The sequence below is a fragment of the Chrysemys picta genome, chromosome 2 (assembly GCF_011386835.1).
Source record: "Chrysemys picta bellii isolate R12L10 chromosome 2, ASM1138683v2, whole genome shotgun sequence".
Lineage (NCBI taxonomy): Eukaryota > Metazoa > Chordata > Testudines > Emydidae > Chrysemys > Chrysemys picta.
The window spans coordinates 6,393,088-6,416,267 of NC_088792.1; the positions used below are offsets into that span (position 1 = coordinate 6,393,088).

The 23,180-nt window shown below is 47.1% G+C and overlaps 1 protein-coding gene across 10 annotated transcripts in view; it reads left to right on the plus strand.

The window, feature by feature from the left end:
• The window catches only part of SETD2 (SET domain containing 2, histone lysine methyltransferase), a 143,915-nt gene extending 129,237 nt beyond the window's left edge, over positions 1 to 14,678 (plus strand). For 7 of the 10 annotated variants that reach the window (XR_010598164.1, XR_010598166.1, XR_010598165.1 and 4 more), the window contains 3 exons: positions 11,076 to 11,156; positions 12,833 to 12,934; positions 13,903 to 14,678. Coding sequence is in view for 6 of the 10 variants with exons in the window: in XM_065582564.1 (XP_065438636.1) it covers positions 11,076 to 11,156; positions 12,833 to 12,934; positions 13,903 to 14,064 (345 nt within the window). In the remaining 4 variants the exon portion in view is untranslated. Of the gene's footprint in view, positions 1 to 10,439; positions 10,512 to 11,075; positions 11,157 to 12,832; positions 12,935 to 13,902 lie in introns of all 10 variants that reach the window. The other 3 variants (XM_065582561.1, XM_065582563.1, XM_065582562.1) reach the window with 1 other exon arrangement.
• The last annotated feature ends 8,502 nt before the right edge of the window (positions 14,679 to 23,180 follow it).

Below are 23,180 nucleotides of genomic sequence, written 5' to 3' on the forward strand. Positions count from 1 at the left end.
ACCAGCCATAGATTGGCACGGCAGACTTCAAATTTGGCTTTTATTATTAATTCTCAGTTCATAAAAGTGCCCATCAAAGAGGCTCTGGTTGCATTAGTTTGAACATGATGTTGAGTTGCCATGCGGGGGGAAAATAGGCTGAATTCTGTACCAAGAGAGTTGGCTTGAAGCCAGTTCTAGCAGCAGGGTATGGAGTAATTTGCACTTCGGGATTTGTCTTTTTGGCAGCAATATAACCTCCTGCCTGTGTTTACTGACACAATCAGATACCTAGATGCAAGTCGATTTTTCCAAACATACACAGACTCCATTGTGAAATCTGACTATACTCTGTTCTCTGGATTTTCTCTGTGGTATCTCATTTACCTTTTGTGCTGTATAGAGGATCAAAATTAACTCATCTGCTCTTCATTATTAACCCTTTGATCTGGGTACCATAGATGAGGGAAATGAATGAGCTTTGATGTTCAGCCAGCAAGTAGAATATACTAACACTAATTCACTTTAAGAAAGCCCTCAACAATAAAAGTTAAAAGCCCATAACTGCCTCACTTCCATGTGAAAATGTTCTTTAAACCCAGCATTCGTTTTATTACAAAGCACTTATGTCTCGCTTCCGAATTTGAAGTCCCACCTCCTTGCAAATGCGTACACATTCTTTTAGTAAGTTCAAAATACTTTTGGTTTGGGGGAGAAAAGTCGTATTTGCTTTGATTCTAAAAAGAACATTTGCATTGGTACAGTGGGGCTAGGGCACTGGATTTAGGAGGCAGGAGAATGGAGGCGCTAATCCTGCCTTGCCATTCACCTGCTGGATGACCTTGGGTAAGTCACATCCCCGCCCTGTGCCTCGGTTTGCCCATCTGTAAAATGTGGACAGTAGTAATCGTGCATTGAGGTTTACGGAGAAGTGCTAAGTATTGTTCGCCATTTTTCACTTCATTAGGTTCTACCAAACATCCAAAATGTTAACTTGGAAACACTCCTGTAAGAGGTTGCGTTTCAAGGACCAGTGCACGGTTTGCTGTAGACAAGGATAAGTATTCAGATTTGTTGTTAGCCCTTGTTCAGAATAGCCAGGAATATCTGTGGAATGTATTTCTCAATCTTTATTCTAATCCACCCCTCTCAGTAAGTGTTGTTTTAAAACTTGCCACCATGTTAGCCTGCTCTCTCCAAAATGGGGTATGCAGCGTCCTATGTAAGCTTCCAACTGCTGGTCTGTAGAGCATTTAACAAGCCATGGCTATGCAGTTATACTTTAGGGTGGGACATGGGGCATATCATCCCTCAGATGAAGGCATGGCTCATCCAGCTCTAAATCTACACAGAGGCAGCAGTTCAGGAATGTTCTACCATTCCTTCATGTGTGACGTACAAGCTGACTTTTCACTTAACAGGCTTACACATCTGTTAAAAACCAGGGATGTGCCTGGTGCTGGGGGGCGAGGTAGGGAAAAGGTGTGCTGAACAAGAGAAAATGTTAGTCATTTACTAGCGGGAGAAATTAAGGCTGAAGTCTTTGTCTATTTATTATTCCCTGAGCTCACCTCCACTGTTGTGTAATTCCGACTGTAAGCTGTGTTGTCAGCATAACATCTGCACAACATGGAGGTAGGATTGTGTGGTCAGACCTGCTGGTTCTCCAGTATCTAGATGGCCCTTGCCAAAATGGGGTGAGTCTCTTGTTTGTAATAATCTGCTTATGCTCAGAAAAATGATCCCAGGCAAGGGAGTAGCCGCAGGCCTAAGAGTTACTCACATGTAGAGCAAGATTGGCAGGAGCAGTGGTTTTTGTTGCCTTCCGTGTGGAGTAGATATTAATATTGCATTGCATTACTTTCACAGCTGGGTGTGTCAGCAAGGGACTGGAGGAGACCAATGGCTTTTGGTCACTGTCTGACCGCATGGCATGCTCAAACTGCCTTACTGCATTGTAACATCAAGAACAGTATACTGGGTGGTGATTCTGGCTGGCTGGCTCCCTCTTTTCACAGCAGAATGCTCTTAGACATGTCAAATCAATATATTCAGGGCTGTGGCGATTCTCGTCTTGTTTATCTTTGTTCTTCCATCAAGCAAGCAGTGTTCATGCATCTAAGAAATAAAATCATAGAAATGTAGGACGGGACGAGACCTTGAGTTGTCATCAAATCCAGCTTTCTGCACTGAGGTAGGACAAGTAAACCTAGACCACCCCTGACAGGTGTTTGTCCAACCTGCTCTTAAAAACCTGCACTAAGGGGGATTCCACAACTTCCCTTGGAAGCCTGCTCCAGCGCTTAATTACCCTTCTAGACAGAAAGCTTTTCCTAATATCGAACCTAAATCTCTGTTGCTGCAGATTATGCCCGTTACTTCCTGCCCTCTCCTCAGTAGACACAGAGAACAATTGATCACTGTCCGCTTTATAACTGCCCTTAACATAGCTGAAGAGTGTCATCAGGTCCCCCTCAATCTTTTCTCAAGACTAAACATGTCCAGTTTTTTCCCCTTTCCTCATAGGTCAGGTTTTCCAAAACTTCTATCATTTGAGTTGCTCTCTTCAGTTTGTCCACATCTTTCCTTAAGTGTGATGCCCAGAATTGGACACTACTCCAGCTGAGGCCTCACCAGTGCCAAGTGTAGAGCAGGACAATTACCTCCATGTCTTGCATATGACGCTCCTGTTAATACACTGCAGAATACCAGCCTTTTTCACAACTGTCTCGCATTGTTGCTTCATATTCAAGTTGTGATCCATTATAACTCCCAGATCCTTTTCAGCTGTTATATTCCCCTTTTGTAGCTGTGCATTTTATTTTTTTTCCCCCTTCCCAAGTAAGGTACTTTGAACTTATCTTTATTGAATTTCATCTTGTTTTCAGACCAATTCTCTAATTTATCATGGTCATTTTGAATTCTAATCCTGTCCTCTAAAGTGCTTGCCACCTCTCCCAATTTGGTGTCATCCACAAACTTCATAAGTATACTCTCTACTCCATTATCCAAGTCATTAATGAAAATATTGAATAATATCAGACTCAAGACTGACCCCTCCCCCCACAAGACCTCCCTAGATACACCCTCCCAGTTTGACAGCAAACTGTTGATAACTACTCTTTGAGTACGGTCTTGCAACCAGTTGTGCACCCACTTTATAGTTATTTCATCAGACTGCATTTCCCTAATTTGCTTATGGGAATGTCATGTGGGTCTGTGTCAAAAGCCTCACTAAAATCAAAATATATCACATCTACTGCTTCCCTTTCATGCCCTCCTCCCTGCCAATCCACTAGGCCAGTAACTCTGGCAAAGAAGGAAATTAGGTTAGTTTGGCATGATTTGTTTTTGACAAATCCATGCTGGCTATTCCTTCTATACCCCTGTTTTTCTCTAGGTGCTTACAAATGGATTGTTAGTAATTTGTTCCAGTATCTTTCCAGCAATTGAAGTTAGGCTGACTGGTCTCTAATTCCTCTTGGTTCCCCTTTTTAAAGATGGGTCCTATTTTTGCCCTTCTACCATCCGCTGGGACTTCAACAGTCCTCCATGAGTTCTCAAAGATCATTGCTAATGGTTTTGAGATTGCTTCAAATAGTTCCTTAAGTACCCTAGGATGAATTTCACCAGGCTCTGCCAATTTAAATATATTTAGCTAATCTAAATATTCTTCATCCTGTTCTCTCTTTATTTTGTTTTGCATCCCCTCCCCTTTGTTCTTAGTATTAATTTGTTGAGTAGCTGGTCACCATTAACCTTTTGTAATGAAGACTGAAGCAAAATAGGCATTTAACACCTCAACCTTCTTGATATCATCAGTTATTAGTTCAAATAGGTAGTGGAATAATGTCCATTGGAACTTGCCAAATGCAACTGTAGCTACATCTTTGAATTTCAACAAATCTGAGTCTTATAGTATTTGTATAGAACGGACAGGACCAGTTTGCATTATGTACTACTTAAACCGATTAAAGCAGTGCATGGGATATTAAAAACTGTTACCTGTTTCTTGTTTCTGTCGTCTAAATTTTAATTGGCAAGAGATCCCAGACTGAAACCAGCAAGAGTTACTTTTTAAGGAAATAGAGAGGAACAGATGCATCTAAAGGTAAAGATCTGCTCTAAAGCCCTGATTTTTATCATTAGGGCATGCTAACTTTACAGGACCATTAATTAACCTCATCTGAAAATCTTGTTTTGCTTTTGAGTGATTAACTAGTCCTGATGATGTCCATGTTGAATGTAAAATCAAGAACATTTAGCAAGGCCCTTTCCGAAGGTATTTTTGGCACTACTTCGCTAATAAATGACTGGCAGCTACTGCCAAATATCCAGGTTTGGTTAGAGTGGATAAAGCTGGACTTTGGCCGAACAGACCCAAAGCAAACTAGACTCCAGCACCCCATGTATTTAAAAAAAAAAAAAAAAAAAAAAAAAAGCGGAGATAAAACGTGCTTGTTGCATACTGCATCTCCTTTACTTCTCTGTCCAGGTGATTCACAGCTCCCTCAAGGCCAGCTCCGTCTCAGCACGTCAGATTTACGGGGATGTAAAATGAAATGAAAATGGCCCTGCCAAATGTCTGAGAGCGCGCCAGTCTGACTTACCATGTCTTTGTGCAATCGCTGATATAAAACACAGTATAAACTGGCTGTGTGCCATACCCGTTAATATTGGATCCTGGTGCTGCAGTGAAATGTGATTTTTCCATATGGCAGCCTGATATTTCAGACTACAAGCGCTCATTTTTAAGTTTTTAAGAGCTTATGAAAACAGATTGATTGTCCCTTCACAGACTAGAAGGGAGAAAACAGGTGGCGTCAAAGAACTCCTTGTGTAGCATTTCAGGACACATTGCTCCAATTTGGTCCAGTTTGTTTTGCTTGCCTATGAGCCACCAGCCTCTCCCATCCCCCAAAGTGCCACAGTGCAAACTAAAATGTCTCACGTTTTCCACAAAGCATCCTTCCATCACCAGTTCATTGCATGTGAGGAACTGAGCATCTCTGAGACACTCCCAGCTCCCACTGCTTTGTGATCCCAGAGTTCAAACTCTACCCTTTGTTTACTACTGAGTTGCACCATTGGATTGGCTTAAAAGCATTCACCACCCTCCAGTCAGATATCTCACACTTTCAGATGTATTTATACAGTGACAGCAAACAAATACATATGGTACTCCTGGATCTACTCTAGCTATTCCTAGCATAGGATTTCTGGTGAGCCATATGGGTGGGGTTCTGAGCATGCCAGAGTGAAGCTGGGAACTCCTGTCCTGAATTAGGAATGTAAAAGAATGCATATTAATCTGGGTGCCCTGGTCAAATTCTAGCTGGAGCAATCGGTCTCCCTAAATGACCGTGGCAATTTCAACTGAGTACCCCATTCTTCTTCACCATCTCCACTAGACTGTTGGGTAGTGTTGCCTTGTGCAGTTACAGCTGCTGCGTTTTACCCCTGTGGTAGCTGCCCTTTTGGTAATGGGTGGAGTGATTCTTGGGTGTCTAGCTTGCATGTCAGGTTTTTTAGATTTCAGTGGGGTGAGAGAATCATAGAGAATCCCAGAATCATAGAAGATCAGGGTTGGAAGGGACCTCAGGAGGTCATCTACTCCAACCCCCTGCTCAAAGCAGGACCATTCCCCAACTAAATCATCCCAGCCAGGGCTTTGTCAAGCCTGACCTTAAAAACCTCTAAGGAAGGAGATTCCACCACCTCCCTAGGTAACCCATTCCAGTGCTTCACCAGCCTCCTAGTGAAAAAGTTTTTCCTAATATCCAACCTAGACCTCCCCCACTGCAACTTGAAACCATTACTCCTTGTTCTGTCATCTGCTACCACTGAGAACAGGCTAGATCCATCCTCTTTGTAACCCTCTTTCAAGTAGTTGAAAGCAGCTATCAAATCCCTCCTCATTCTTCTCTTCTGCAGACTAAACAATCCCAGTTCCCTCAACCTCTCCTCATAAGTCATGTGCTCCAGCCTCCTAATCATTTTTGTTGCCTGCCGCTGGACTCTCCAATTTTTCCACATCCTTCTTGTAGTGTGGGGCCCAAAACTGGACACACTACTCCAGATGAGGCCTCACCAATGTCGAATAGAGGGGAATGATCACGTCCCTCGATCTGCTGGCAATGCCCCTACTTATACAGCCCAAATTGCCATGTGCCTTCTTGGCAACAAGGGCACACTGTTGACTCCTATCCAGCTTCTCGTCCACTGTAACCCCTAGATCCTTTTCTGCAGGACTGCTGACCGAGTGGCTAGGCAGTTAACCCGGGGAGAGGCCCCGGGTTAACTGCAGGATGTCTACAGTCCTTTTTCTAAGATAGCTTTAGGTAGTGTCTCAGCGAATAGTCCCATTGATTTCAAAGGGAGAGCTGGGGTGAGCCTTTGTATAAACATAACATCCCTTTAAAAACAAAAGTTTAGAAACATTTATCATAAAATAATGCACCCCACAGATCTGTGTAGTTTGCAGATTGTAAGCCAGGGCTGTCTAATAGCTTCAAGTATTAACATCTCTCCCTTCCACAAAAATATGGGGTGAAGTATTTAAAAAGTGGGGCAGACCCATCCTGGAAACAATGAGAAGAGCTTTAAGCACCAGAAATGAAAGCAGCCATGGTGCTGAAGGTTAAGGGAAAGAAAGTTACAGAATCATAATTGCATTTGTAATAGCACGTTAACTTGAACGAAATCAAATGGGGGAAAAAAACCTCCAATTTCCTTCTCCTATCCTCTAGCTAAACATACTTAAGCACTAATAATGCTAACCGCAGTAATCCATAGAGAAACCTAAATTAGGTCTCTCTGAATTAACCAGTTGTATTCAAGTAGCCAGGCTTGCAAATTTTAGCTTTTTCCATGGAAAATGTGAGCTTGTCTACATGGGATGTTGGTGTGCGGGAAACCTGGGTGTGAATCTACAGTGCTTTAGCAGACACAGTTGTAGCAGTGTCCCCATGGGATGCAATGCACTGAAAGTTCTGTAGTATACTTTGACATCCTGCTGTTTTGAATGGGAGTGCCTCAAAGCGCACTATAAAACGTATAGTGCACTTTAGCAGTGTCCAGGTGGGACGTTACGGCTAGTACACTGTAGGGTCACATGCTGGCTTGCTGCACTCTAATGTCCCGTGTAGACACACCCTGGTTTGTGGGAGTGGGAGGACTTTCTCCCAGCCCTTCTCTGCTCTGTTATTCATTGCTGCCTTTTCCCTCCAACACAGCAGAGCATTTCCAAAGTTCCAATGCCACTGCAACAGAGGAGTTTGCATAGAATCCGAGTGTCCTGCACAGATTTCCTTAATAGCAGACTTCAACCTGGCGTGCTACCCCAATATGCAACAGCAATCGTAGGCTCCTTGTGCTACTTGAAAGTGATCCATTCGCGGGGAAACCAGGTTCACGTTCCATTGAAAAATGTATGCCATAAGGGGCATGTGGTTTCCTGGAGTTTTCTGGTCCAGTCTTAGATTCCCTATGGATATTTCCACTACTGTGTCTCCCGGGTGTCCTGTGGCACGAAAGGCAATACTGAGAACTGTTGCCTCTGATTGCACAGAAGGGGACTTCCAAGCTGTTAACAGAACGAATATATATGTGTCTGCTCCTGAGCATAAGACCCTTTGAAACAGGGCAGTATTTCCCCTTGGAATCAAAGGCCTGGTCCCCACTAACCCCCCACCTCAGACTAAGGTACGCAAATTCAGCTATGTTAATAACGTAGCTGAATTCGAAGTACCTTAGTCCGAACTTACTGCGGGTCCAGACGCGGCAGGGAGGCTCCCCCATCGATGCCGCGTACTCCTCTCGCCGAGCTGGTGTACCAGCGTCGACGGCAAGCACTTCCGGGATCGATCCAGGATCGATTTATCGCGTCTAAACCAGATGCGATAAATCGATCCCAGAACATCGATTGCCTGCCGCTGGACCCGGAGGTAAGTGTAGACATACCCAAAGTGATGTTCATTATTAGTGTAATAGATCTGCCATTTATTACAGGAGGAGTGCCTGCTATTCCTAAAGTTCAGGTTGGCTAATGTTGTTATAAGACCCCGTTTTCAGTTGCTTATAACTTTGCCAACCTTTAACTGTTTGGGATGAAGCTTTCTGTGCTGGAGGACTGCTATAGGCTGAATTGTTTTGGAAAGTTTCAGCTAAGATGGTTCAGCCATTTCTGAAAACGAGATAAGAGAAAATATGTTATTTTTGAGTGCTTGCTCATGTCCATTCCATGTTAGGCGTGTGCTTGCCACATGTACCGGTGCCGGAAGCTTTTCCCTCAGTAGTATCCATAGGGGACATGCTCTGGCACTCTCTGGAGTCGCATGCACATGCGCTGGTATAAGGGGTGCGGCCGGCTCCTCCTCCCTTCAGTTCCTTCTTAATTCCAGTAATGGTGCTGGAATGTTCTCTTGCCTTGGCAAGCAAATACCAGTGGTTCTCTCTACTCTGTTTAAGTGTACATAGTTGTCAGAAGTAGTTCTTGTAGTTTTCTTAGTTATAGAGATAGGTTAGTTAGTCCCTTAAGGGACTTAGCCCAGGGATGGGGCAAGCCTGGGTCCCTGGGCTTCATACATTGTGAGCGCTGCAAGAAACCTATGCCCAGCAGCAATCCCCACCAGAGTTGCTTAAAGTGTCTGGGGGAAACCCACGTCTGCGACAAGTGTCGCATCTGTAAAAGCTTCAAGCCGCAAACCAAGAAGGAGCGGGACATAAGGTTAAGAGTGTTCCTCATGAAGCCAGCCCATTCGGTCTCGGTGCCAAGCACCAGCATCCGTGCGAAGTGCACCATCGGCACCGACGTCTGCCCAGCACCGATCTCCATCCCCAGGGCCTGCTAAGAAGCAGACAGTGCTCCCCGATGTCCTTTAAGGGAAAGGGAAGCCCGGAGAAGAGCAAAGACCTGCACGGGGCAGCTTGTCATCTCTGGAGCTCAGCCAGGCGCCAACATCATTGTTTAGACTATCAAGCACCCTCCGGGACCAGTCTGCCACCCCGGGCAGTAGTACAGGTCCCCGGCACTTGAGGCCTTCCAGGCGGCCAAAGACATTTAGTCTCTGCTGGTGCTGCCCATGCCTCAAGAAGATATTGTTCGCTCGAGAGGGAAAACAAAGAAGAGCAAATTTGGCCTCTGAAGTTATGAGCCTCTGGAAAAATCTTGGTTTTCATGTGCTCTGCAGAGATTTCAGTTTGGCAGTTCGTGGTGTCTGCACTGAGCATGCTCAACGAAACGCAGCGTCTGCCCTCACCACAGAGCAACTGAGCATGCTCTAGTCCAGGCCTGCAGGACTTGCTCTGCTGCTGTGGCACTGGGCACCAGAACGGAAAGCAGCGTGCCTGTGCTCCTGCTGCTGGCGCTCAGGCAGCATGAAAGAGGAGGAGGAAACATCCTGACTCAAATGCCGAGGGGGGCAGAGGGAGAATAGAAGCAGCGGGTTGCAGAAGCCAGAGAGTGAGGAGAACGGGTTGGAATAGGAGCAGAGGCAGAGGACCTATGGGGGTGAGAGATAAATGGCTGTGAAACTGACTGGCAAAGTGTCTCTCATCCCCCTGCCTGACCCACATAGAAGTTAACCACCTTCTACTGCTACCAGTTACTCTGTTCGCTCAAATGGTAAAAGAGTATGCTGCGGATCTAACGGTCTGAACCTTGCTGGTGACTCGAGTTGGGGGGTCAATATGGTTCCACGCGATAAACTGGGGGGAGGGGAAGCAATTTTGGTTTTTAATTAGGAAGTTACAAGATTGTTTAAAAACACTGAAGTTGCAAAGTCAAGCCCTCGCGAATTAGGAAATGCCAGAATTAAGGAAAAAATAGTATGTGATCATGTAATCAGACCGTACCATAATGTATACACGCAAGGGGGCCAGATGAAGGTGGTCTGTGCCATGTTGAGTCAGTCCCCTTGTGCATATACGTTATGGTACCATCTTTGATTACATGATCGTGTACAATCTTTTCCTTAATTCTGCCCTTTACAGACTTTCAAGTGCTTGACTCTGCAACCTTAATGTTCTCTTCGCTTTTGGATGGTAATTATTTCTATTTTCAGAGTAGCAGCCGTGTTAGTCTGTATCCGCAAAAAGAACAGGAGTACTTGTGGCACCTTAGAGACTAACAAATTTATTAGAGCATAAGCTTTCGTGGACTACAGCCCACTTCTTCGGATGCATCCGAAGAAGTGGGCATCCGAAGAAGTGGGCTGTAGTCCACGAAAGCTTATGCTCTAATAAATTTGTTAGTCTCTAAGGTGCCACAAGTACTCCAATTATTTCTATAGCACCCTAGAGAAAAGAGAAGATCAGTTTCCTGGCCTGAGGAAGCTCGTATGCTGAGTTCGAGCACATAAGAACAGGACCTGGAGGAGGGGAAATAAATGGGTAGGAGGAAATGAGCTATTTGCAGAGATCATCCATTTTATTACGATTTTGTGATTTCTTGTTTTCAGTGTGGTCAGGCACGAGGGAGAGAACAACTAGTTCCGGAGCCGAGAATAGCGATGGAAAGTGAGCCAGCAGCAGTGAGTCTTGAGATGTCTGGAGAAGAGTAGTAGGATGTTTATCGGGAGTGAATTGCAAGTGGGTGGAAGAGAAAAGCCTGAGGGCTTGTCTACGTAGCAGACTTAGACCAGCATAGCCATACTGGAGTAAATCATGTGCCGTAGCTGGGCCAGTCAATTTCCCTGTGTAGACAAACCCTCTAAGAGGAGTGGCCAGGGCTTAGGGTAGAATGCAAGGAGAGCTGAGGTGCAGGCTGATACAAGGCCTTGCAGATGAGCACCAGGAGTCTTAATACAGATACAGAGCAGGCTTCTACCTCACAAAAGACATTTGGGCCCAGTCGTGTGCTCCAGGAATGTTGAGTGACATCTCCGGTACATGATGACCCTCCCTTGTCCTCGGAATTCTTACTCTTCAAAATTATTTGGAAGGGAGGCTGCTGGGCCAGCCCCACATTCTTGTAATGTCAGCGGTGGGAATGGGGAAATGTCTCTCGTGTTGCAGCAGTGTGGGACCATCTTGGTTTGGTTTGTATTTTGTGTTTATAAATCAGAAAGTGACAGTTCGACTTTTCTCCCCCACAGTCTTCCAAAAAACCCAAAACAGCAGAAGCCGACACTTCGAGTGAGCTGGCTAAGAAGAGCAAAGAAGTGTTCAGGAAAGAGGTAAGGGTTTTCAGATGGGCTTTCTAGAGCTGGGGGCTGGAGGGCAGCAGAATGTCCTGTCCTTTGCGGAAGAGCCGAGTCTGAGGGTACGTCTATACTTACCTCCGGGTTTGGCGGTAAGCAATCGATCTTCTGGGATCGATTTATCGCGTCTTATCTAGACGCGATAAATCGATCCCGGAAGTGCTCGCCGTCGACACCGGTACTCCTGCTCCGCGAGAGGAGTACGCGGAGTCAACGGGGGAGCCTGCCTGCCGCGTGTGGACCCACGGTAAGTACCTTGTAGTTTGAACTAAGATACTTGGACTTCAACTATATTATTCACATAGCTGAAGTTGCGTATCTTGGTTCAAACTGGGGGGTTAGTGTGGACCAGCCCTGAGTCTTTACCTGGGCTCGTAATTCAATAATCCCTTAGACCAGCTACTATACGTGGAGTCTTGGAGCCTTAAGAATCCCCTGAGGGAAACGCTGGCCCCACTGAAGTCAGTGACAAAGCTCACAATGACTTAAATGGGATAGGATTTCACCGCCATGTTTCTCTCTGGAAGGGAGAGTCGCTTTATAGCAACTCAGTGGAATTCATCCTTCAGGGAAGGACCCAGGACAGTAGAACACACCCTGCTTAGGGTTGTTCTTAGGGCATAAAGGTGGCTCAGAGCTGTGGGAAGGGGAGTCTCATGAGATGGACTCGCTGCAGCTGAGCAAGAACAGAGGAGCCGTTTCCCATACAGTATGGTAAGGTAGGCCTCACTCTGGAAGTGACTGTGGCATGATCGGATGAGACTCTCCTGTCTGCAGGCTGAATACCTGTCAATAGCCCTGAGTTACCGTATTAAAGGAAAAACCCAGTTCCCATCCTGCAGGACAGGTGGGATGTAAAGTCTTCGGGACTGTAGATACTCATAACCTTGCAGGTCACATACAGAGGGCCCATCCTGACCACCTTATTCAGCCTGAACTCTTACGGCAGTAAAGGGAGCTTTGCCTGGGGAAGGAGTTCAGGATTGGGTCCATGGTTACATTTCTCCCACCATTTTTGTTTTTCTGTGTAATAAAATGAGTTGGTTACTTTTCAAAAGCTAGCTCACTGATTTAGCTAGACTTTTGTGTGTGCTTGTAGTGCATGGGACATGTGTGTTGAGAGAGGAATAGCTATAAGAAGAAAATATAGGTGGCCCTATGGAAATCATATAACAATTACTCAGCAAGAGAGTATGTAACCCACTGGTGTGGGTGTGTGTTAGGTCCCCCTCTGTGCCCATATGCAGAGGATGAGAGTTGTTACAGAGCCGTAGCTATTTACCTTGAGCGATAGGCTTTTAGCTGTGAAGGTCCCCGGTCAATCCACCCAGTCTGTCAGCCAAAGATGGCAACTGCCACTAATCTACAACATGAAACTTGGTCTTTTCTTAGTCACTGCTGGTGTGAGTGGGAGGTGGGATCTGTCCCTTAGACTCCGCCAAGAAGCTTTAACTTTAACACTAGCTTGCAGCTCTATTGACAGTTGCCTTTAAATTCACTATTGTGAAAGCACAAATGTCGTGTGGGAGGAGGTTTGGAGGGATGGGTTTTACCCCTGCTGGCAAATGTTCCTGGGCACAGAACTGTCAGTAGCTAATCAGCAATGGCATGCAGCGCTCCTATGTACTAGTGTGTCTCCTTCCCATCTCCAGATGTCTCAGTTCATCGTGCAGTGCCTGAACCCCTACCGCAAACCTGACTGCAAAGTAGGAAGGATAACCACAACCGAAGACTTCAAACACTTAGCACGCAAGGTACCCTGGCTTTATTACAGCATCTGTGCCCGCGGGGGTTAAAACAAACAGGGATGGTTTTCCACTCAGAAACCCCAAAGAAGCTATAGTTCCTGGTGCTGTGCGTGGAAGGCTCCTCATGTTTTGGGGGCGCTAATGCAGAGGAGATGGATGTGGTTTTCAAACAACCCTTGGGGCTTAACCTCCCTGCACCCTCTGGGCCTTCTCTGCTCCTAGGGGGCTGGATCACAAATTCCTAGTTTCACCCACACCTGCACCCAGTCCACAGGCATGACACAAGCAAACATGGGATGCTCGGGGCACTTCCCTTCAGTCACTTTCTGTGTTGCCAAAGGACCGTGCTGCACTGTGGGCAGCATACCACACCTGAAGATAGGAGTGGAACTGTGGCACATCTAGTCTGCGATCCTGACAGTGGCCAGCAGGGCCAGCTGCTTGAGGAAGGAGAAAACGCTGTTTTGGTCAATTGTCGGACAACTTTCCAGTAGGGGAAGTTTCTTCCTCACTCCCCTCAGTGGCTCAGTTGGCTCTGGGGCAGAGAGGGGCTTTTGTTCTGTCTAATGTAATTGCAGATGTTCTCCCTACCCATATCCATATATAATCCTTTTGGAATCCCATGATGCTATTGGATTCATTATATCTAGTGGCAATGAGTTCCACGGGTGAATTATTCATTGTGTAAGAGAGGATTTCTTTCTAGCTTAAACTTTTGCAGCCTTTCAGTTTCACTGGATTTTCCCTTGTTCTTTTATGATGAGAGAGGGTAGATCGGAGCACTATTTCTGGAGTGCCAGCTCAATCCATTACCCTATTAGATATCCAAATAGCGTGTCCAAAAATCCCTGTTCCCACCTGTCGGAAAGTCCCCCTTTCCATTTCAGCCGTCCCCACACGTATGAAATCCTTCCAGGTGCCTTCCAGTTTCCTGGATCAATCAATAACCTTTGCATTTCTTGCTTCCTTTCCAGCTGACTCATGGTGTGATGAACAAGGAGCTGAAATACTGCAAGAACCCGGAGGATCTGGAGTGCAACGAGAATGTGAAGCACAAAACTAAGGAGTACATTAAGAAATACATGCAGAAGTTTGGGGCGGTTTACAAGCCCAAAGAGGACACGGACTTAGAATAACCACCTCTAACCTTTGGAAGGAGCGATCCATCCTCTTTGGACCTGACGAGAAGGAATCCTGCCCGCTAATCTCGGAGGCTGTTGGCGTGGACGGGACTCTCAGTTCTGACCCGACCTTGCCTATTCTTGGACAGAAATGTCACTGTTTCTGTATGAAATGAAGCAGTTGCCCACTGTTTGGGAGTGAGGAGGGCGACGCAGAGCGGAGACAGCTCCTTCCATCCTCTTCCTCTTTGCAGGCAAACCCGGGTCTCAAATCTGGCGGTGCTGTTTGGCGCACTGACCCATGCGCACATCTTGTGTCCCCGAGATCTGTATTATATTTTAACGTATATGTGAATATATTGATAATTTTTTTTTTGCTTTTAGCCCGACACGTGCTGATATCACGGGAACACTTTGTAAGGATAGTTTTGTTTTTGTTTTTTTGTTCTCCTGCAAGGTTAATCTGTTATCATGTAAATATTCAGGAACAGGCAGCCTCTGGGTTTCTGGCAGGCCTCGTGCTATGTTGATAAGATTGATTTTACTGCTTAAATCATTTTACTTTATCCAATTTTTACTGAACTTTTTATGTAAAAAAAATTTAAAAAAATAAAATGAAATGAAATGAATGAATGTCCTTGGCCTGCAAGTCGCTTGTGAGCCAAGCAAGGGGAATGGCAAAAGCTCTCTGTCCTTCTGAACGTAACTAGGCAGCGGTGTGACCTGAAAGCAGACAAGTGGGTTCAGAGACAGCTATGGGGACTTCAGCTTCTCTCGGTAACTGGTGTCATCCTCCATGTCCAAGAGGGGACAAAATGATTACTGTGGAACGCTCCCAACGGAGATCCCGGCCCCACTGTGCTAGGCTCTGTATAGTGACAGGTCGTCCCTGCCCCAAAGAGCTTACAATGGAAACAGACATACAGAATGGGAGGGGCACAGGGCACTGCTGTGCCTTGCGGCTGGTCAATGCAGAGCCAGGAACAGAACCCAGCTCTCCTGATTCCTATTCGGGTGCCTTACTCACTAGACCACACTGTCCCAGCAGCAGGGTTGGAAGAAGAGGGGAAGTTTTTTCATGATCATCATGGCGAAGGAGAGTGGATTTTGTGCTTGGAATAGTCTTTTTTTCATGACTACTGTGTGGCAAAGAGCTTCACACTTCCCATTGACTACAAAAGGATTTCTCCGATGGCACAGGTATCTGCCAGTGCAGGAATCCTCGCAGGACTGGGACCCGTGGCTTTTAAATGGCCGGCAACAATTGCACTGAAATGGCCGTACGCGTTCTCAGCCAGCATAGTTCAGTGGCAGTGTGGAAAACTCCCGAGAGCCAACTTGCTTCCCCGTAAGTAAGGATGAAAGAGGATATAGATTTCATACCAATTCATAACACTTAGCGCTTCTCGTCCAAGGATCCCAGAGTATTTACAAGGAAGCAGGGGCTCATCGTCTGTTTTGCGCGTGGGGAAACTGAGGCACAGAGTAACTGACTTTCCACAGTCTCATGGTGACTTGGTGGCAGAACCAGGAAATAGAACTCTGGCCTCCTGACATCCTGGCCAGTGCTCTCTCCCTCCGATCACACCACCTCTCCTGATCTTGTAGTCCTTAGACAGCCACCTCTTCATTGCCTTGGAGTGGAGTCGTGGGCCTTGCAGACTGCAGCATTGAGCCAAGTAGCCTTGTTTTCATATTCTAGATTTCCCACTGACTGGGGGGGCGGGGGGGAGGACTGCTGCAATCTAGCGAGTGTGGAATGCCGCACATCTGTCCTCACACACCAGGGGAAGGGGAGAGGCTGGATACAAACGTAGAATCCAAAGCCCATACACTGCCCCCTCAGAAAGGAGGGTCAGGGCAAAACTGGGAGGCAAGATCAAACCAGTATCTTAGATGCCTATATACAAATGCGAGAAGTATGGGGAATAAGCAGGAAGAACTGGAAGTGCTAATAAATAAATACAACTATGACATTGTTGGCATCACTGAAACTTGGTGGGATAATACACATGATTGGAATGTTGGTGTGGATGGGTACAGCTTGCTCAGGAAGGATAGACGGGGGAAAAGGGAGGAGGTGTTGCCTTATATGTTAAAAATGTTCACACTTGGACTGAGGTGGAGATGGACATAGGAGATGGAAGTGTTGAGAGTCTGGGTTAGGCTAAAAGGGGTAAAAAACAAGGGTGATGTCATGCTAGGAGTCTACTACAGGCCACCTAACCAGGTGGAAGAGGTGGATGAGGCTTTTTTCCCAACAACTAACAAAATCATCCAAAGCCCAAGATTTGGTGGTGATGGGGGACTTCAACTATCCGGATGTATGTTGGGAAAATAACACAGCGGGGCACAGACTATCCAACAAATTCTTGGACTGCATTGCAGACAACTTTTTATTTCAGAAGGTTGAAAACGCTACTAGGGGGGAAGCTGTTCTAGACTTGATTTTAACAAATAGGGAGGAACTCGTTGACAATTTGAAAGTAGAAGGCAGCTTGGGTGAAAGTGATCATGAAATCATAGAGTTTGCAATTCTAAGGAAGGGTCGAAGGGAGTACAGCAAAATAGAGACAATGGATTTCAGGAAGGTGGATTTTGGTAAGCTCTGAGAGCTGATAGGTAAGGTCCCATGGGAATCAAGACTGAGGGGGAAAACAACTGAGGAGAGTTGGCAGTTTTTCAAAGGGACACTATTAAGGGTCCAAAAGCAAGCTATTCCGCTGGTTAGGAAAGATAGAAAATGTGGCAAAAGACCACCTTGGCTTAACCACGAGATCTTGCATGATCTAAAAAATAAAAAGGAGTCATATAAAAAATGGAAACTAGGACAGATTACAAAGGATGAATATAGGCAAACAACACAGGAATGCAGGGGCAAGATTAGAAAGGCAAAGGCACAAAATGAGCTCAAACTAGCTACGGGAATAAAGGGAAACAAGACGACTTTTTATCAATACACTAGAAGCAAGAGGAAGACCAAAGAGAGGGTAGCCCCACTGCTCAGTGAAGAGGGAGAAACAGTAACAGGAAACTTGGAAATGACAGAGATGCCAGGCGGAGTGAGGGACCGTCCGCCGAATTGCTGCCGAATATCTGGACGTGCCGCCCCTCTCCGGAGCGGCCGCCCCAAGCACCTGCTTGAGAAGCTGGTGCCTGGAGCCGGCCCTGGTATTAACAGGTGTGTTGTGAGCAAGACACGAGAAGTCATTCTTCCACTCTACTCTGCGCTGGTTAGGCCTCAACTGGAGTACTGTGTCCAGTTCTGGGCACCGCATTTCAAGAAAGATGTGGAGAAATTGGAGAGGGTCCAGAGAAGAGCAACAAGAATGATTAAAGGTCTTGAGAACATGACCTATGAAGGAAGGCTGAAGGAATTGGGTTTGTTTAGTTTGGAAAAGAGAAGACTGAGAGGGGACATGATAGCAGTTTTCAGGTATCTAACAGGGTGTCATAAAGAGGAGGGAGAAAACTTGTTCACCTTAGCCTCTAAGGATAGAACAAGCAGCAATGGGCTTAAACTGCAGCAAGGGAGGTTTAGGTTGGACTTTAGGAAAAAGTTCCTAACTGCCAGGGTGGTTAAACACTGGAATAAATTGGCTAGGGAGGTTGTGGAATCTCCAACTCTGGAGACATTTAAGAGTAGGTTAGATAAATGTCTATCAGGGATGGTCTAGACAGTATTTGGTCCTGCCATGAGGGCAGGGGACTGGACTTGATGACCTCTCAAGGTCCCTTCCAGTCCTTGAATCTATGCCCCTAAGCCTGGAATACTGCACCTCGGCCTGGGCTCCTGAGTGCCAGACAGGTGCTGACAAATCAGAGGGAGTTTAGTCCAAGGCAACGAATAGGATCAGAACGCCTAGGGATGGATTTCTGAGGGACAGCAGCATGTGCAGATAGCTGTGTAAGCTGTGACCACAACAGTGGCCAGGATGTAGAGGCCAAGGAGGGAGCAGGAATCGTTTGGGGAGGCAGAAGTGGGCGGAATGGGATGATTTGGGTTCTGTACCCGGGAGAACGAGTTACCACTGAGCTGTATGAGGTTGGAACCACCAGCCATGGGGAGGAGTAGAAGGCTTCTGCTCGGGAATGCTCCATACTAGAAATCATCGTGTAGGGAAGAATTCTGCGTTTACAGAGAGCTGGGTTGAATACGCTACAGGCTCTTTTCCTCTCAAACCTCAGATTCTTGCTGTCCTCATTCCAAACTCAAATTTGCCTTGGTCTCGACTGTGATCTCAACTGATTTGTATTTGTAATAGCATCCAAAGGCTGTGATCAGGGCCCCGTTGTGCTGGGGGCTGTATACACACACAGAGACAGTCCCTGCCCCAAAACAGAGTGGGAGAGGAAGTGACTTGGGGACACAGCAGGTCGGTAGCGAAGCCAGGTCTCCTGACTCCCAGTCCAGTGCCTGATCCACCAGACCATGCCGTCTCCCCTATGAATGAACTTGATGTTATAGACCAGTTGTAACGATGCTGGTTCTGGCGGGACCCAACGGAGAGTGCCAATTCAGGACAAACTGCTTAAAGCCGGGCACTTACAGCCCAAGGCTGGGGTTTTTCCACCTCTAAGGCAAACCAAACCAGCCAGCCAAAGAGGACTTTGGTCTCACCCCACTGGCTAACCACATGTCACACAAGCAGTTCCCTTAGACACTCCAATTTCCCAGTATCACCACCAGTGCCACTCGTTATGAGGACGAATGGTTATGAAAACCAACACCCCAGTAAACGAAAAGAGGTTCTCTCGATCCCAAAGGACCAAGCCCCAGACCCAGGTCAATATACAAATCAGATCTTACCCACAAATCATGCTGTTGCCAATCCTTTAGAATCTAAAATCTAAAGGTTTATTCATAAAAGGAAAAAGATAGAGATGAGAGTTAGAATTGGTTAAATGGAATTAATTACATACAGTAATGGCAAAGTTCTTGGTTCAGGCTTGTAGCAGTGATGGAATAAACTGCAGGTTCAAATCAAGTCTCTGGAACACATCCCCCGCTGGGATGGGTCCTCAGTCCTTTGGTCAGAGCTTCAGTTTGTAGCAAAGTCTCTCCAGAGGTATGAAGCAGGATTGAAGACAAGATGGAGATGAGGCATCAGTCTTTTATAGTCTTTTCAGGTGTAAGAACACCTCTTTGTTCTCACTCTGGAAAATTACAGCAAAATGGAGTCTGGAGTCACATGGGCCAGTCCCTGCATACTTTGCTGAGTTCCAAGGCGTATCTGCCTTCTCTCCATGGGTCAATTGTATAGCTGATGGTCCTTAATGGGCCATCCAGCAGGCTAGGCAGAGCTAACACCAACTTGTCTGGGATGTCACCCAGAAGCATAGCATAGGTTTGAAATACAGACAGTATAGAGCCAATATGCATAACTTCAACTACAAAATTGATACACACATATAGACCGCATAATCATAACCAGTAAACCATAACCTTGTCTTAGACACCTCATTTGACCCCCTTTATACAAGATTTGGTGCCACTACAAGACTTTGGTTGCAACGATGTTCTATATGGTCCCAGTTCAAGTCAATAACGTGACACCAGTCCTCCCCTTAGACAATGTAAAAAAGCAGCTGTCACAGAGGTTAGTGGGTCTTACTCATTATCTTGCAGGAAGGGGATCAGTCCCGTTGCTTCATGTCATTGGAAGAGAGAAACAAATGCCCCATTGATTCAAGGGCCGTCTCATCTTCTAGGTCCCTTGCTCTGGCTGAATGGCATCACCAGGCGGTTTCTGTAAATTGCAAACAGGATCAGCAAAAGGACGTCTTAGCTTCACTTGCTTGTGTTGCGCCGAGAGGCGGGAGCCCCTTTGCTGCCAACGTTAACTGACTGTTGGGCTGCGCTATAAAGGGAAATCTCTGTTAACCGTCCCGCGTAGCCAGCTCCAGGCCGGTGAGTCAATGTTTTGGCTTCAGGCAAGCCGAGATCATTCAACCCTCCCCTCAGCCCTGCACTGTGACTCTGCACTTCCAGCCGGAGCAGGAATTCACCTCCGTGGGTTCAAAGAGAATCTGGCTTCATACAACTTTCAGACCTTGAGGCCCTGACCTGACGAAGCACATGCTTTACTTTAAGCCCATGCTGATGTGCTTTGCTGAATCGGGGCCTAAGTATCCTTAAATGCTTTACCTTGGCTCCGGTCCAGCAGTGGTTTGAGGCAAACGCTGCTCCCTTTGCTCAGTATTAGAGCTCTCCCTTGGCATCAGATATTAGAACCTGATTCCTTGTGAGTGGAAATGTCCAGCAGGAAAATGAAACTAAAACAAAGGAAAGCACAGCCAGGTGACACGGGTCGTCTTTGGCCCCTCTGGGTGCATGTGTCATGGATTCTGTGTGAAAATTTGAATCCTGTTAAACCCTTAAAGTCTGTATCATGTGGCAGAGGGTCCCACAGGCTAATTTTATGTTGGGTTAAAAAGGATTTCCTTGGATCAGTTTTAAACTCGCTGCCTGCCTTTCAATTCCACTGACCTTGGTCTGTCTTGTATTATAAGAGATTGGGAACATCCATGTACTCACTGTCTCCTCTGTTCCATTTGTTACTCCGAGTACCTTCCGCCTGCCCCCTCGCTAAATTAATCAGCCTCCATTTTCTTTTCATATGGAAGCTCTGAATCTCTAACCCGTTCCCCCAGCACTGCCGCCTGTCCCATTGCGTTGCTGGATTCTCGACCTTGGGGGAAGGTCAGGATGGTGGAGAACCAGGGCCGTCCTTACCCATACGCAAAGTACACAGCTGCTCCAGCCCCTGCTACGGCTCTTCCCCAGGGCCTCCACCCCCGCCCCGCCCCTGCCCAGCCCCACCCCCACTACCCTGAGGAGTGCAGCAGGGCCGGGGCTGCACTCACCGGCAGTGGGAGTGCAGTGGACCGGCCTCAGCTGCTGGTGAGTGCTGGGAGGTGGTTCCCCCAAACCCCTCAGCCAGCCCCCACCCCACGGAGGCCTGGGGCCAGCTCCCCCACTCCCTCCCACAGAGGCCTGGGGCTCACACACACCCCGCGGGGAGGGGGGCAGCGTAGGGCCCCAGAATAGCCCTGTGGAGAACGACGACGATCTTTGCAAATGACTTTAGTAAAGTTTTTGAGACTCTCTCTCATGACCTTCTCATAAACCAACTAGGGAAATGCAACCGAGATGGAGCTACTATAAGGTGGGTGCAAACTGGTTGGAAAACTGTTCCCAGAGAGTAGTTATCAGTGGTTCACAGTCATGCTGGAAGGGCATAACGAGTGGGGTCCTGCAGGGATCAGTTCTGGGTCCGATTCTGTTCAGTATCTTCATAAATGATTTAGCTAATGGCATAGAGAGTAGGGTACACTTATAAAGTTTGCAGACGATACCAAGCTGGGAGGGGGTTGCAAGTGCTTTGGAGGATCCAATTAAAATTCAAAATGATCTGGACAAGCTGGAGAAATGGTCTGAAGTAAACAGGATGAAATTCAATAAGGACAAATGCAAAGTACTCCACTTCGGAAGGAACAACCAATTGCACACAGACACGATGGGAAATGGCTGCCTAGGAAGGAGTACTGCGGAAAGGGATCTGGGGTCATAGTGAATCACAAGCTAAATATGAGTCAACAGTGTAACACTATTGCAAAAAAAAAAAAGCAATCATCATTCCGGGATATATTAGTAGGAGTTATGTAAGCAAGACACAAGAAGTCATTCTTCCGCTCTACCCCACACTGATTAGGCCTCAGCTGGAGTATTGTGTCCGGTTCTGGGCGCCACATTTCAGGAAAGATGTGGACAAATTGGAGAAAGTCCAGAGGAGAGCAACACAAATGACTAAATGTCTAGAAAACATGACCTATGTGGGAAGATGGAAAGAATTGTATTTGTTTGCTCTGGAGAAGTGAAGACTGAGAGGGGACATGATAACAGTTTTCAAGTACATAAAAGGTTTTTACAAGGAGAAAGGAGAAGAATTGTTCTTGTTAACCTTTGAGGCTAGGACAAGAAGCAATGGGCTTAAATTGCAGCAAGGGCGGTTTAGATTGGACATTAGGAAAAACTTCCTAACTGTCAGAGTGGTTAAGCCCTGGATTAAATTGCCCAGGGAGGTTGTGGAATCTCCATCATTGAGGATTTTTAAGAGCAGGTTGGACAAACACCTGTCAGGGATGGTCTAGATACTACTTAGTCCTGCCATGAGTGCAGGGGACTGGACTAGAGACCTCTCGAGGTCACTTCCCGTCCTACGATTCTATGAAATGAGCAGGCCAGGAGGTGAAGCCTTGGCCCCCGAGCTCCTCAGTGACAGCACGGTGTGACTGGTGACTTAGCTCCCAAGTATCAGGGCGACAGGGCCTGGGATCTTCAAGCAGGTGTTTAAAACATCAAACAAGGTGGATGGAATGACAGAGCTGTGACCACGAGGGGGCAGTGCTGAGTCATCCCGCAGCGGCCGTCCAGTTGCGGGGTCCGGTTGAGTGACACAGAAGGTCTCATAACAGGGGGAAACGGGTGGTGGTAAATCCAGTTATCTGGGCCTTCCTTCCCCAGTACTGAATTTAAAGCAGTTTCCCCGCTGAGGGCCTGTGACCGGTCACAGGACAAATACAGTCTGCGTGGTTTGGTATCGCACTGTGCAGGCCCCCCTCAAGGGGAGGGTTGAGTCCTTTGTGCCTGGGTTGAGGCTGCTGGTTCGTGGCTCCTCGGGCAGCGGGGACGGGCTCAGACCCATCCAACTCCCGTCACAAATGGCCCAGTTGATGGGAACCGCGTCTGGGCTGAGCCGGGCAGCAATAGGCAGCCCAGGGGGTCCCGTCTCTCGGGTCACCTGGATCGCCTGTGCTGTGCTGACGGCGGGGGATGGTTCCCGCTCATTATCGGAGGGGGGGTTCCACTCTCCCCCCAGCCAGCGGGGTGGGGGCGGCACCGCAGGGAGGCCCAGCCGAGCCCACATCTTTGGCCTGTCAGTACGTACACGGCTGCTTGGTAGCAAGCGAGAGGGACGTGACCAGAGGGACAGAGCCCCACCAGGCCCTGGGCCGCAGCCCAGCCACTCCTCCTAGTGGAGTCCGTCTCTCTCTGCTGCCCCCGCCCCCCAGCAACGGCTCCGCGCCCCAGAGGAGCCAGGGCCATGAGCACGGAAGTCGAGGTCAGG